At 49.0% G+C, this 15,557-nt stretch overlaps 2 protein-coding genes across 2 annotated transcripts in view; both read left to right on the plus strand.

Annotated features, from left to right (window-relative positions):
- The first annotated feature begins 2,541 nt into the window (after positions 1-2,541).
- On the plus strand, positions 2,542-6,371 carry PIGH (phosphatidylinositol glycan anchor biosynthesis class H). Its single transcript, XM_089679616.1, has 2 exons — positions 2,542-4,932; positions 5,024-6,371. Exon 1 carries the CDS (start codon positions 2,638-2,640, stop codon positions 3,193-3,195), a length of 558 nt encoding a protein of 185 aa, XP_089535742.1. The 5' UTR covers positions 2,542-2,637; the 3' UTR covers positions 3,196-4,932; positions 5,024-6,371.
- The window catches only part of PRICKLE3 (prickle planar cell polarity protein 3), a 57,986-nt gene continuing 46,670 nt past the window's right edge, over positions 4,242-15,557 (plus strand). Inside the window, exon 1 of the mRNA XM_089679620.1 lies at positions 4,242-4,518. Coding sequence (XP_089535746.1) covers positions 4,242-4,518 — 277 coding nt within the window. The remainder of the gene's footprint in view (positions 4,519-15,557) is intronic.

The following is a 15,557-nucleotide window of genomic DNA, read 5'->3' on the forward strand; positions in this document are numbered from 1 at the left end:
ACCCCTGACCCCTGCACTCTACAATGGCATACTCCTGACCCCTGCCCCTACAATGGCATACCCCTGACCCCTGCCCCTACAATGGCATACTCCTGCACTCTACAATGACAGACTCCTGACCCCTGCACTCTACAATGACATACTCCTGCACTCTACAATGACAGACTCCTGACCCCTGCCCCTACAATGGCATACCCCTGCCCCCTACAATGACATACTCCTGCACTCTACAATGACAGACTCCTGACCCCTGCACTTTGTACATGTGGTGTTTGTTGTATTTTAGACCATCCTGACAGCTGTACTCAGGGCTGCCAATAGCTACAGGTAAGCCCTCCTGCACTGGGCCTGGACCCCGCTGCCGACCCAATGGAGCCCACGTCCAGTGGGCTGCTCAGATTCCTGCATCTCCCCATTCTTCCCCCTCTCTCTGCTCCTCATCCCTACTAACATCCCCAGCACCCGAAGTGCGAAGGCGTGCCCAGACGGCACTCGTAGTTGCTGAAGTTGTGCTCATGTGCCCCAACATCCGCTTTAGAAGAGGCCCCCTATTAAGCTGTAATAGGGGTTGCCGGGGTGCAGAGTGAGGTGTAATAGGGGTTGCCGGGGGTGCAGAGTGAAGTGTAATAGGGGTTGCCGGGGTGCAGAATGAGCTGTAATAGGGGTTACCGGGGTGCAGAGTGAGGTGTAATAGGGGTTACCGGGGTGCAGAGTGAGGTGTAATAGGGGTTACCGGGGTGCAGAGTGAGGTGTAATAGGGGTTGCCGGGGTGCAGAGTGAGGTGTAATAGGGGTTGCTGGGGTGCAGAGTGAGGTGTAATAGGGGTTGCCGGGGTGCAGAGTGAGGTGTAATAGGGGTTGCCAGGGGTGCAGAATGAGCTGTAATAGGGGTTACTGGGGTGCAGAGTGAGGTGTAATAGGGGTTACTGGGGTGCAGAGTGAGGTGTAATAGGGGTTACCGGGGGTGCAGAGTGAGGGGCATTGGCATAGTGAAGGATGCAGGGGGTGCAAAGTGTGGGGTATTGGGATAATGAGGTGTAATGTGGGATGCAGGAGTTTCAGAATGTGGGATAGTGAAGGATTCAGGGGGCACAGAGTAAGGTAAATTGTAGGATTCAGGGGGTGCAGAACATGGGACTTGTAGAATTTAGGGGGTGCTGAGTGAGGTGTAAAGTGGGTACAGAGAGAGTAGTGCAGAATGTTGGGGTGCAGAGTGAGGTGTACAGAGAGAGTAGTGCAGAAAGTTAGGGTGCAGAGAGAGTAGTGGGGATTGTTGGGGTGCAGAGTGAGGTGTACAGAGAGAGTAGTGCAGAAAGTTAGGGTGCAGAGAGAGTAGTGGGGAATGTTGGGGTGCAGAGTGAGGTGTACAGAGAGAGTAGTGGGGAATGTTGGGGTGCAGAGTGAGGTGTACAGAGAGAGTAGTGGGGATTGTTGGGGTGCAGAGTGAGGTGTACAGAGTAGTGCAGAATGTTGGGGTGCAGAGTGAGGTGTACAGAGTAGTGGGGAATGTTGGGGTGCAGAGTGAGGTGTACAGAGAGAGTAGTGCAGAATGTTGGGGTGCAGAGTGAGGTGTACAGAGAGAGTAGTGCAGAATGTTGGGGTGCAGAGTGAGGTGTACAGAGTAGTGCAGAATGTTGGGGTGCAGAGTGAGGTGTACAGAGAGAGTAGTGCAGAATGTTGGGGTGCAGAGTGAGGTGTACAGAGAGAGTAGTGCAGAATGTTGGGGTGCAGAGTGAGGTGTACAGAGTAGTGGGGAATGTTGGGGTGCAGAGTGAGGTGTACAGAGTAGTGGGGAATGTTGGGGTGCAGAGTGAGGTGTACAGAGAGAGTAGTGGGGATTGTTGGGGTGCAGAGTGAGGTGTACACAGTAGTGGGGAATGTTGGGGTGCAGAGTGAGGTGTACAGAGTAGTGGGGATTGTTGGGGTGCAGAGTGAGGTGTACAGAGTAGTGGGGAATGTTGGGGTGCAGAGTGAGGTGTACAGAGAGAGTAGTGCAGAATGTTAGGGTGCAGAGTGAGGTGTACAGAGAGAGTAGTGGGGATTGTTGGGGTGCAGAGTGATGTAAAATAGGGGATGCAGGGCCTGCAAAGTGGGGTGTAATGGGGGGGGGTGCGGGGCGGTACACAATGAGGTGTAATGGGGGGTGCAGGATGTGGGGTGGTGCAGGATATGGGGGATGCAAGTGGGAGGAGCCCATCATTCAGGCTGTATGCAGTCCTGTGGATTCTATTGGTGGCCCTGTCTGCATTCTATCCAATCATAACAATACTGAGGGAAAAAAAAAAAAACTTGGTTACTGTTGGAAACGCTTTGAACACTGAGGACACGCCCTCTTGTTTCGTAAGCACGGCCTTTTGGTCAAGAACATTAACTAGCTAGGAGCCCCGCCCCCGATACCTCCCGGACGTAGGGCAGCGTTTGTATCTCAGATGTATGTACGTCCACCCCCTCCATCTCCCGGAAGTGGGGGCAAGGCAGCGTCCCTGATACATGCCGGAAGTGGGGAAACGTCAAAACGTCCTTTCACTCCCTCTTCCGGAAGTGGGGCAGCGTATTAACCCCGAAACACGCCGGAAGTAGGGTCGTGCAGGTCAGCCCTGTCCTGGAAGTTTCTCCGTGTCCTGACCGAGGGGCTACCATGGAGGTGTCGGTGTTCTCGGACACTGTCGGTCAGGAGATCCGGTTGGAGCGGCGCTCGTACAGCGATACGTGCCGGGAGTTCACCGTGGTGAGGCCGAAGCTGTCAGTCCGGTGTGTGGCGGGCTGGACGTGCTGTGTGTGGCTGACCGCCTACCTCCTCTTCCTGTACACGGAGCTCCCCGCCGTCCTGTCCGCCGCCATCCTCCTCTCCGTGTTCGGCCTCCTCGTCCACCTTCACCTGTTCCGGGTGGATTCGGAGAGCCTGCTGGTTCTGGGCTCTCTGGGCCTCCAGCGGAGTTCGGTGTTCGCCTCGGGGAGGGAGAGTTCGGAGTTCCTGGAGATGTGGCGGCTCCGGGATCTCGTCATCACCGAGAACATCACCAGCTGTGCCGTCCACTACGTCCTGTGTGTGCTGACCGGGGACCACCGCCTCATCCCTGTGTTCGGGGGGCCGCAACCCCGCCTGGAGTGCCTGCGGGAGATCTACCAGAGCGTGCAGGAAGTGCTGGGCGCCGACCGCCAACACACTGACCGCCAGAACATGTCTCCACGGTGACCGCCAACATGGCGACCCTGAAGTCCCATATCTCCATGGTGACCGCCAACATGGCCGTCCCCGATGTAATCCGATATCTCCCTGGCGACCGCCAGCATGGCCATCCCCGATGTAATCCGATATCTCCATGGCGACCGCCAACATGGCCAACCCTGATGTAATCCGATTTCTCCATGGCGACCGCCAACATGGCCGTCCCCGATGTAATCCGATATCTCCATGGCGACCGCCAACATGGCCAACCCTGATCTAATCCGATATCTCCATGGCGACCGCCAACATGGCCAACCCTGATCTAATCCGATATCTCCATGGCGACCGCCAACATGGCCAATGCTGATGTAATCCGATTTCTCCATGGCGACCGCCAACATGGCCAACCCTGATCTAATCCGATTTCTCCATGGCGACCGCCAACATGGCCAACCCTGATGTAATCCAATTTCTCCATGGCGACCGCCAACAAGGCCGTCCTTGATGTAATCCAATATCTCCATGGCAACCACCAACATGGCCGTCCTCGATGTAATCCGATATCTCCATGGCGACCGCCAACATGGCCAACCCTGATGTTTTCTGATATCTCCACAGTGACCACCAACATGGCCGCCTCTGACGTCATCTTGTATCTCCACAGTAACCAAAAATATGGCAACAGGCGTCTCTACTGGTGACCAACATCATTCCTGCCTCTGAAGTCCGATATCTCCTTGGTGACCCCCTAAAATGGCCACAGACGTCTCCACAGTAACCACAAAGGTCTCCACGGTTACCACCAACATGGCCACCTGTCATCAGATATCTCCATGGTGATGCTAACATGGTTGCAGACATCTCCACAGTAACCAAAAAAATAAGGCCACAGATGTCTCCATGGTAATCAAAAGTATGGCCACAAACTGCTCCACGGTGACCACCATCTTGGGTACCTCTTATGTCATCAGATATCTCCACATTGACTGCCAACATGGCTACAGACCTCTCCATGGTGACCACCATCTTGGGTACCTCTTATGTCATCAGATATCTCCACATTGACTGCCAACATGGCTACAGACCTCTCCATGGTGACCACCATCTTGGGTACCTCTTATGTCATCAGATATCTCCACATTGACTGCCAACATGGCTACAGACATCTCCACGTAACCAAAAATATGGCCACAGACACGGTAACCACAAGCATCTCCACGTCGCCCACCAACATGGCCTCTGATGTCTCCATGGTGACTGCCAAAATGGCTACAGACATCCCCACAGAAACCACAAAGATGGCCATAGAAGTCTCCACGGTGACCACCTGTGATGTCCGATGTCTCCACGGTAACCACCAACCTAGCCAGATATCTCCACGGTAACCGCAAACATGGTCACCTGTGATGTCCACAGAGGTTTCCATGGGGACCACATGTGAGGTCATCACTGCTGGCACTAAAGATCACAGAGGGAAGCGGATCGCACTGCTGCATACTAGTAGACTCCATCAATAGAGACGTTCGTCCCACGTCCAGGATAGGACCGATCGCTGCCAGAGCTCTTCTAGAAATCATTTATGTCTAAGAACTTTCTAGAAGATGTGACCGTTGTGAGAGGAGTATATATATAATATGCTGGCCCAGCTCCTCCCCCACTCCTTGGAAGGTCTAATTACTATCTGTGCTGGCCCAGGCTTCTCCCTACTCCTAGGAGGGTCTAATTATTATTGATGCTGGCCCAGCTCCCCCTACTCCTGGGAAGGTCTAATTACTGTATATGCTGGCCCAGCTCCTCTCTACTCGGGGAGTGTTTACTCTATATGCTGGCCCAGCTCCCCCCTACTCCTGGGAAGGTCTAATTACTGTATATGCTGGCCCAGCTCCTCCCTACTTCTGAGAAGGTCTAATTACTGTATATGCTGGCCCAGCTCCTCTCTACTCGGGGAGTGTTTACTCTATATGCTGGCCCAGCTCCCCCCTACTCCTGGGAAGGTCTAATTACTGTATATGCTGGCCCAGCTCCTCCCTACTTCTGAGAAGGTCTAATTACTGTATATGCTGGCCCAGCTCCTCTCTACTCGGGGAGTGTTTACTCTATATGCTGGCCCAGCTCCCCCCTACTCCTGGGAAGGTCTAATTACTGTATGTGCTGGCCCAGCTCGCCCCTTACTCTTGGGAAGGTCTAATTACTGTATGTGCTGGCCCAGCTCCTCCCTACTCCTGGGAGGGTTTAATTACTGTATGTGCTGGCCCAGCTCCCCCCACTCCTTGTAGGGTTTAATTACTGTATGTGCTGGCCCAGCTCCCCCCTACTCCTGGGAAGGTCTAATTACTGTATGTGCTGGCCCAGCTCCTCCCTACTCCTGGGAAGGTCTAATTACTGTATGTGCTGGCCCAGCTCCTCCCTACTCCTGGGAAGGTCTAATTACTGTATGTGCTGGCCCAGCTCCTCCCCACTCTTGGGAGAGTCTAATAACTGTCCGTGCTGGTCTAGCCCCTTTCCTGAGAGTGTCTCATGACTCTTCTGGCCCAGCTCCTCCAACCCTGCCCTGGGAGGACCCAATTACTGTCTGTGCCAACCAAACTCTTCTACCCTTCCCACATATAATAGCCCTCTCTATACTAGAAATGTCTTTGCTGTGCTGACCAGGCTCCTCCGACCCTCTCCTAGGAATGTCTAATTACAGGCTGTGCTGGCCCAGCTACTCTGATCTCTCCTCCCGGGCCTGGCCATCAATTTTATTTAAAAAAGACCAAAAAAAAAAAGACATTTTATCAATCCTTACAAAATCCATGTATACTTCTATTCTGCCAGTAGATGGCGGTGATGTATCACTAGATCCATGCAGCTTTCAGAACATCTATTGGCTGCATTCAGCTCCCGCCGTGTAAACATTCAAACTTTTCCGTAATTGGATGTATCTGAATTTCCAAAATACAATATTATCACAGGTACATATATATATAGCACGTCAATTGACACATTCACATCAGTCCCGCCCCCGAGGAGCGTACGATCCGAGGTCACCTGTGAATAGTAACATTTACGTCGTTTGTCGCCGGTGTGCGCAATTTTATAGGTGCGACATGTTTGGTATCTATTTACTCGGCATAACGTCATCGTTTAGAATATACAAAAGAAAATGGGTTATGTATTGTATTTTTTTTTTTTTTTTTGGAAATACATTTTTTTTTTAAGTATTTGTTTTCCTAAAAATTGCGTTTGAAAAACCGTCGCGCAAATACAGTTTGACTTTAAAAAAAAAAAAAAAGTAAAAACCACTAATTCTCTTTAAAAAAAGAAAACATAATGCTTGGGGGGGGGGGGGGGGGGGGGAGAATCGCCGAGTATCACTGATGGTCTGTATGTAAAAAAAAAAAACAGATCTCTCCCCTGTTAGCAAGGACATGCTGCTTTGCATATCTCTGCCCTACCTGTGTTGCCATTGGTTGCAGCAGATGTCAATCACCAGGTCCTGGCTGCTCTTTATTTAGAGCAGTGTTTCTCAACTCCAGTCCGCATGGATCCCCAACAGGTCATGTTTTCAGGATTTCCATTATTTTGCACAGGTAATTTGATCAGTTTCACTGCCTTAGTAATTACCACAGCTGTTTCATCTGAGGGAAATCCTGAAAACATGACCTGTTGGGGGTCCATGAGGACTGGAGTTGAGAAACACTGCTTTAGAGCAACAATTCTTTGTTTTCAGATCCTCAGTTCTTTGCCATGAGGTGCCATGCTGAACTTCCAGTGACCAGTATGAGAGAGTGAGAGCGATGACACCGAATGTAACCCACCCGCTCCCCATTCACACCTGAGACCTTGTAACACTAACGAGTCACATGACACCGGGGAGGAAAAATGGCTAATTGGGCCCAATTTGGACCTTGTCACTAAAGGGGTGGAGTCACGTTTGAGAGACGCACTCTCTCAGTAAGCCCGGGTTAACACCAATGCGGTGCGGGAAACTCTGCGAATCCTGTGCGTTTCCCGCACCGCTTTTGCAATCTTTCATTACGTTCATGCGATCTGGTGCCGGTGTCAATATTAAATGAATGACACCCTGAATCAGATTGCAAATCGCATCAGTGAGACCGCCCACGCGATGCGATCCACGTGCGGATTCAAAAAGAGCCCTGCACAATCGCATCACAGAGACATTTGTATGTAATTCGCACAGGAACGCAGTGCGATTTCTGTGCGAATTACATGTGTCCTGCACCACATGGCGTGAACCGGCCAATCCATACCTACAAAAAAACAAAACAAATAAAGTTGTGTGATAAAATAAAAAAAAACTATTGAACGCATGAAGAAAAGGGAGGTGCCAAAAGGCAAAGTCAAGACACCAGCTGAAATCTATCAGTGATTAGAAAGCAATCCTTAATAACCGCTGGTTCAGTCTCAACTGAGGGCCAATAAAAAAAAAAAAAAAAAAGCGTCTCATTACCAAGGTGTCACACAAGAAACATCTCATGATGGGTAAAAGCAAAGATCTCTGTCAAGACCTTCACAACCTTATTGTTGCAAAAACATACCGATAGCATTGGTTACAGGAGGATTTTCTAAACTTCTGAATGTTCCAGTGAGTACTGTTGGGGCCATAATCCGGAAGTGGAATGAACATCATTTCACCATAAACTGGTAGGTTCTCCTTGCAAGATTTCTGACGGGTGAAAAGAATTACCAGAAGAGTTGCTCAAGAGCCAGGGATCACTTGTGACTTGGAATTAGCAGGTACAATGGTTGTCAAAGAAAACAATAATGCACTCAGGCGCCGTGGCCTGTACACACGTCATCACGCAAGAAAAAACTCGTTTATAGTTTGCTGCACAACATTTAGACAAGCCTGTGACATACTGGAAGAATACCGTCTGGTCAGACGAGACCAAAATTGAACTCTTTGGATGTCATAATACAAGCCATGTTTAGAGGTCACGTGGCACTGCACGTCACTTCAAAAGCCACCATCCCAACTGTGAAGCGTGGCGGTGGGAACATCATGGTGTGGGGCTTTATTTATGTAAATAAATTTCAGCGTGTTCAATACGGTTTCCCTGTGTCATTCCATTTTATTAGACAGAACTCCAATTTCTGAACGGATTTGTTGCGGTTTCTTTGTACGTATGGATCGCACGGGTTTGTTTCTTTTTTTTGAAGTCTTGTGCAGACTATTAATCCTTCCCACCGGCCTTGTAAATCAGAGCGGCTTCGTAGATTGGGGGAGGGGGGGATTTGAGGCTGCGGGGGGGGGGGGGGGGGCACAGCGGCCGTATGAAGAAGCCCAACATCCAGACCATTGGCCGAGACTTGCACCGGGGACAGGTCCTCTTTAGAGTCTCCGTGTCGTAGTTCTCGCCGGTATTAGAAGGTGTAGAAATGTTAGTGATCCCCGGGACAAAGTGTGTATTCAGATGGGGGTGGCATCATGGGGGGGGGGTAAAGAACGCCGCATTGTTGTCTGGAACAATCCCAGGATCACATTTTTAGCGCAGATTAATCTGTTTTACCATTTTTTTTTCCTCAAAATACCTTTTCCCTAATATAGAGGGAGGTGGTCTGTAGTCCTCCCGGTGATCAGGAAAGCCGATTATATGGTTTGTGACTTCGGGGCACCTCCTCCTCCCCCAGTCTCCAATAATATAGAGGGAGGGTGTTCTGTAGTACTCCCGGTGTTAACAGGGAAGCCTGATAATATGGTGATTTCAAGACTACAGAACACCTACTTTCCATAATATAGGGGGAGGTGGTCTGTAGTCCTAGCAATAACAGGGAAGGCTGACAATAAGGTTTGAGATTTCTAACACCCCACCCCCCCCCCAAAAAAAAAGGCAGAAAAGGTAACAGGGGAATGCTCAGTGGGAGGGCGCTGTTCCTCACATGTTCAGGGTCTCCACCCTTCACCACCATCTCCAATAATCCCCCACCCAGCCTGACAATCCAGCTCCCCTCCCCCCCCCCCCCCCCCATAAAGGGGAATAGGAGATCCAAATCCCGTCCTTCCGCTAAATCCATCCCACCTCATATTATACACCCCCTCCCCCAATCACATTACACAACCCTCTTCAATTCCCCCCTCCTCCAGTCACATTACACCCCCCCCCTTCAATCCTCCCTCCCCCCAATCACATTATACACCCCCGTTTCACTCCTCCTCCCCCCAATCACATTATACACCCCCCGTTTCCAATTCTCCCCTCATCCAGTCACATTACACAACCCCGCTTCAATTCCCCCCTCCCCTAGTCACATTATACACCCCTCTATTCCCCCCTCCCCTAGTCACATTATACACCCCCTCTATTCCCCCCTCCCAGTCACATTATACACCCCCTCTATTCCCCCTCCCCCAGTCACATTATACACCCCTGCTTCAAATCCCCCCCTCCCCCAGTTACATTATACACCCCCTCCCCTAGTCATACACCTCCGCATCAATTCCCCCCTCCCCCAGTCACATTATACACCCCGCTTCAATTCCCCCCTCCCCCAGTCACATTATACACCCCCTCTTCAATGTCCCCAACTCGCAGACCCCCGCTTCAATTCCACCCTCCCCCATCTCACACCCCCGCTTCAATTCCCCACCCCTTCCTCAATCACACTATACACCCCCCACTTCATTCTCCCCATCTCACATACACCCCCCACTTCAATTTCCCCCTCTCCCAATCACATTACACCTCCCTTCGTTCAGAGGTTTGTCAGCCAATCAGATTTCTAGACTGTGCCACAACTGCAGGCCAATCATTGGCTCATTGTGGTACAGCCCGAGTGAGTCACATGGGAGTCTGACAGACAGCGCCACCTACCATCCATTCGCGGCATCAAAACTGCACCAATGCAATTACAAAGTGCCGCAGCAATGCTTGTAGGTGGGCACTTTGGGGGGGGGGGGGGGTAAAACACAACTCATCTGCCTGCTTTTATGCCCCCCCCCTCCTGCAGAAGGAGCCTAATGGGATGGACAGATTTTTTTTTTTAATTTTTCTGCAATTTCCTGAACCAATCAGAACACAGGATCAGTTTCCTGGTAGACGAGAGAACACATTGCATCCATTTTGGTTTCCTTTTCTCCCGGCGGAATATCGGTTGTCGGCGACTTCAGTGCTTTTATATTTTGCTTTTTACAGAAAAAAAAATAGATTGCAACCCCTTTGCTCCAGTGTTTACTTTTCATTAGCCGGCAGGTGACCTTCACAGCCTGAAACTGGGAAGAGAAGTTAACGAGCCGTCACCTTTCCTGGCCTTAGTGGATGTGAACGGTAAACGTTCGGCTCATCTGTACACAAAACTCACCCCCCCCCCTCCACCTGGGTACACTGAGAAAGGGGTTTCTGCATGAGCGCACAAGTCACAAATGACACCGGGAAAGTTTGTAATAGGTGTGATGGTTCAGTTTCTACTTGTAACATTCGATCAATAGGAGGACCCAGCCCAACACTAGGGGCTAAGAACCTTCGACCAATGGAGGACCCAGCCCAACACTAGGGGCTAAGAACCTTCGACCAATGGAGGACCCAGCCCAACACTAGGGGCTAAGAACCTTCGACCAATGGAGGACCCAGCCCAACACTAGGGGCCTTGGAACCTTCGACCGATAGAGGGCCCAGGCCAACATTACAGGCTAAGAACATTTGACCAATAGAAGGACATAGCCCAACACTAGGGGCTGAGAACCTTCGGCCAATAAAGGACCCAACACTAGGGGCTAAGAACCTTCCACCAATAGGAGGACCCAGCCCAACACTAGGGGCTAAGAACCTTCGACCAATGGAGGACCCAGCCTTTTCATTAGCCGGCAGGTGACCTTCACAGCCTGAAACTGGGAAGAGAAGTTAACGAGCCGTCACCTTTCCTGGCCTTAGTGGATGTGAACGGTAAACGTTCGGCTCATCTGTACACAAAACTCACCCCCCCCCTCCACCTGGGTACACTGAGAAAGGGGTTTCTGCATGAGCGCACAAGTCACAAATGACACGGGAAAGTTTGTAATAGGTGTGATGGTTCAGTTTCTACTTGTAACATTCGATCCTAAAACTAAAGAACATTCGATCAATAGGAGGACCCAGCCCAACACTAGGGGCTAAGAACCTTCGACCAATGGAGGACCAGCCCAACACTAGGGGCTAAGAACCTTCGACCAATGGAGGACCCAGCCCAACACTAGGGGCTAAGAACCTTCGGCCAATGGAGGACCCAGCCCAACACTAGGGGCTAAGAACCTTCGACCAATGGAGGACCCAGCCCAACGCTAGGGGCTAAGAACCTTCGACCAATGGAGGACCCAGCCCAACGCTAGGGGCTAAGAACCTTCGACCAATGGAGGACCCAGCCCAACACTAGGGGCTAAGAACCTTCGGCCAATGGAGGACCCAGCCCAACACTAGGGGCCTTGGAACCTTCGACCGATAGAGGGCCCAGGCCAACATTACAGGCTAAGAACATTTGACCAATAGAAGGACATAGCCCAACACTAGGGGCTGAGAACCTTCGGCCAATAAAGGACCCAACACTAGGGGCTAAGAACCTTCCACCAATAGGAGGACCCAGCCCAACGCTAGGGGCTAAGAACCTTCGACCAATGGCCTTAGTGGATGTGAACGGTAAACGTTCGGCTCATCTGTACACAAAACTCACCCCCCCCCCTCCACCTGGGTACACTGAGAAAGGGTTTCTGCATGAGCGCACAAGTCACAAATGACACCGGGAAAGTTTGTAATAGGTGTGATGGTTCAGTTTCTACTTGTAACATTCGATCCTAAAACTAAAGAACATTTGATCAATAGGAGGACCCAGCCCAACACTAGGGGCTAAGAACCTTCGACCAATAGAGGACCCAGCCCAACACTAGGGGCTAAGAACCTTCGACCAATGGAGGACCCAGCCAAACACTGGGGCTAAGAACCTTCGACCAACGGAGGACCCAGCCCAACACTAGGGGCTAAGAACCTTCAACCAATGGAGGACCTAGCCCAACACTAGGGGCTAAGAACCTTCGACCAATGGAGGACCCAGCCCAACACTAGGGGCTAAGAACCTTCGACCAATAGGAGGACCCAGCCCAACACTAGGGGCTAAGAACCTTCGACCAATGGAGGACCCAGCCCAACACTAGGGGCTAAGAACCTTCGACCAATGGAGGACCCAGCCCAACACTAGGGGCTAAGAACCTTCGACCAATGGAGGACCCAGCCCAACACTAGGGGCTAAGAACCTTCGACCAATAGAGGACCCAGCCCAACACTAGGGGCTAAGAACCTTCGACCAATAGAGGACCCAGCCCAACACTAGGGGCTAAGAACCTTCGGCCAATAGGAGGACCCAGCCCAACACTAGGGGCTAAGAACCTTCGACCAATGGGAGGACCCAGCCCAACACTAGGGGCTAAGAACCTTCGACCAACGGAGGACCCAGCCCAACACTAGGGGCTAAGAACCTTCTACCAATGGGAGGACCCAGCCCAACACTAGGGGCTAAGAACCTTCGACCAACGGAGGACCCAGCCCAACACTAGGGGCTAAGAACCTTCGAACAATGGAGTAAATAGTTTGGAGGACACCTCTACACTGGGTTAAGAGGTGCGTTTGTTAAAATAAATACATAAAATAAATGTTTAATATCAGCGCTATTCATCCTGTGAACTTGCATCCATGTTTGTTTTGGGGGCAAAAATAATCGTTATTAGGCCATTGTCACTCCATTATGAATGTTTTTTTTTTATTGATAAGAATAGAGTGAATCAGGAAAATACCACATTATGGTCACTAGATGGAGCTGATGATCATAGGAAATGGGCATTAAAAGAGGAACTGAATCTGAGCGCCGCAAACCAAACAATATTTCATTCATTTTTATTATTCAAAGCAATCTCCCCCATCCATCCATCCATGTCTCCTTCCATCCATCCTTACACACCCCCATCCATCCACTAATCCTCCCCACTCCCCCAATCTCCCATCCTTCCCACTCCCCCATCCATCCATCCATGTCTCCTTCCATCTATCCTCTCCCCCATCCATCCTTCCACACCCCCATCCATCCACTAATCCTCCCCACTCCCCCAATCTCCCATCCATCTATCCACCAATCCTTCCAACTCCCCCATCCATCCCTCCTACCACTCCCCCATCCATCCCTCCTACCACTCCCCCATCTATCCATCCATCCTACCACTCCCCCATCCATTCATCCATCCACTCCCCCATCCATCTCCTACCAATCCCCCATCCTTCCATTCCCCATCCATCCTACCACATCCCCATCCACCCCTCCTACTACTCCCCCATCCATCCATCCCCCATTCATCCATCCTAGCACTCTACCATCCTTCCAACTCCCCCATCCATCCATCCCTCCACTCCCCCATCCATCCTAACACTCCCCCATCCATCCATCCATCCATCCCCCATTCATCCATCCTACCACTCCTCCATCCATCCAGCAATCCTTCCCAGTCCCCCACCCATCCAACCACCTCCCATCGTCTCTATGCCTTGTTTTGCTGATAAATCACTTTGAATTCCCCCCCCCCCCCCCAGCATATCTGCCCATGGCCATCTTGAGTAAGAGCTGATGACAAGTAACATCTACTTCCTGTAATCCATCTTCCCTTAGCTCAGGCATGCAGGCAGGAGGGTGTGCTTAACTGAGAAAGCCCCTCCTCCCATAAAGACTCATGGGATGTATGACATCATTTTGGCCTAGGCCACAAACTAGGAAGTAACTGAAGAAATGCAAAAGAAAAAAAAAAAAAAAAGTATAAAAAAGTAAAATATAATCTCCCTTCCCATCCAAGTGGCAGCCCATCTATTTCAATGGAAGCCATTCAAATCTATGCGACTTCAAAGTGGCTGAGGCTTTATAAAAAGGTTCCTGCACTTCTGTGATGTGCCTTCCATGCGACGCGAGTGCCAAAGACTGCGATGTAAAGTGGCATCTTAATGTGATCAATGCCACGGTTGTGCGACGGGCAACTGCCAAAGTCGCACCCAGACAAAGTTTCAATGGAAATCGCACAGCTTTGGAGTCGCACAAGTGTGAATGGAGCCTTACAGATCGCAATGTGGGAGGTGATGTCATCATGGTATATAACCCCCCCCATCTCTGTATATATACACCTCTATACACACACACACTGTATATGGGAGGCGGTGCGTCTTCTCCCGGTCTAGGAGTGTCTCCCCAGGTAGGGCCGCCTGTGCCCCGGGGAGGGGGGAGGGTTCAGGTTTCAGGTGAACGGATCTGCATACCAGGAAAGACTTCCACTCACAGTCAGCAGAGAAGCTCCGGAGGGTCGGGATGTTCCGCGGTTCCAGGAGGCGCCGCTCTCAGGTAAGGCGCTCGGCCCGCGCTCCTCTTTTTATCGTCTACCGGAAGCTGCGAGTCTCCTCTTCTCCGATTTTTTATTTCTTTGTCTGCAACAATTCCAACGAGCTGAGACGTGTGCAGCCAACCCATCAGACCTCCCCGGGAATGCTCGGCCTCCGGAATATTATTCTTCAGGATTTATATTATTATTATTATTCAGGATTTATATTATTATTATTCAGGATTTATATTATTATTATTATTATTCGGGACTTTTATTATTATAATTCATGATTTATATTATTATATGGGATTTATATTATTATTATTATACTTCAGGATTTATATTATTATTATTATTATTCAGGATTTATATTATTATTATTATACTTCAGGATTTATATTATTATTATTATTCAGGATTTATATTATTATTATTATACTTCATGATTTAGATTATTATTCTTCAGGATTTATATTATTATTATTATTATTCAGGGTTTATATTATTATCAGGATTTAGATTATTATACTTCATGATTTAGATTATTATTCTTCAGGATTTATATTATTATTATTCTACAAGATTTATATTATTATTATGCTTCAGGATTTATATTTATAGAGGATTTATTTTATTCAGAATTTATATTATTATTATACAGGATTTATATTATTCTTCAGGACTTATATATTATTATTATGATTCAGGATTTATATTATTATTCAGGATTTACATTATACTTCAGGATTTATATTATTATTATTATTCAGGACTTATATTATTATACTTCATGATTTATATTATTCTTCAGGATTTATATTATTATATGGGATTTATATTATTATTATTATTATTATTATTATTATACTTCAGGATTTGTATTATTATTATTATTCAGGGTTTATATTATTATTCTTCAGGATTTATATTATTATTCAAGATTTAGATTATTATACTTCATGATTTAGAATATTATTCTTCAGGATTTAGATTATTATTCTACAGGATTTATATTATTATACAAGATTTATATTATTATTCTTCAGGATTTATATTTATACAGGATTTATAT

The sequence above is a fragment of the Staurois parvus genome, unplaced genomic scaffold (assembly GCF_062004578.1).
Source record: "Staurois parvus isolate SC_StPar_1 unplaced genomic scaffold, SC_StPar_1.0 ptg000228l, whole genome shotgun sequence".
In the NCBI taxonomy this organism is placed as follows: Eukaryota; Metazoa; Chordata; class Amphibia; order Anura; family Ranidae; genus Staurois; species Staurois parvus.

Bases quoted from the DNA above. Each gene is read 5' to 3' on its own strand.
- PIGH (XM_089679616.1), top strand. From the start codon at position 2,638: ATGGAGGTGTCGGTGTTCTCGGACACTGTCGGTCAGGAGATCCGGTTG.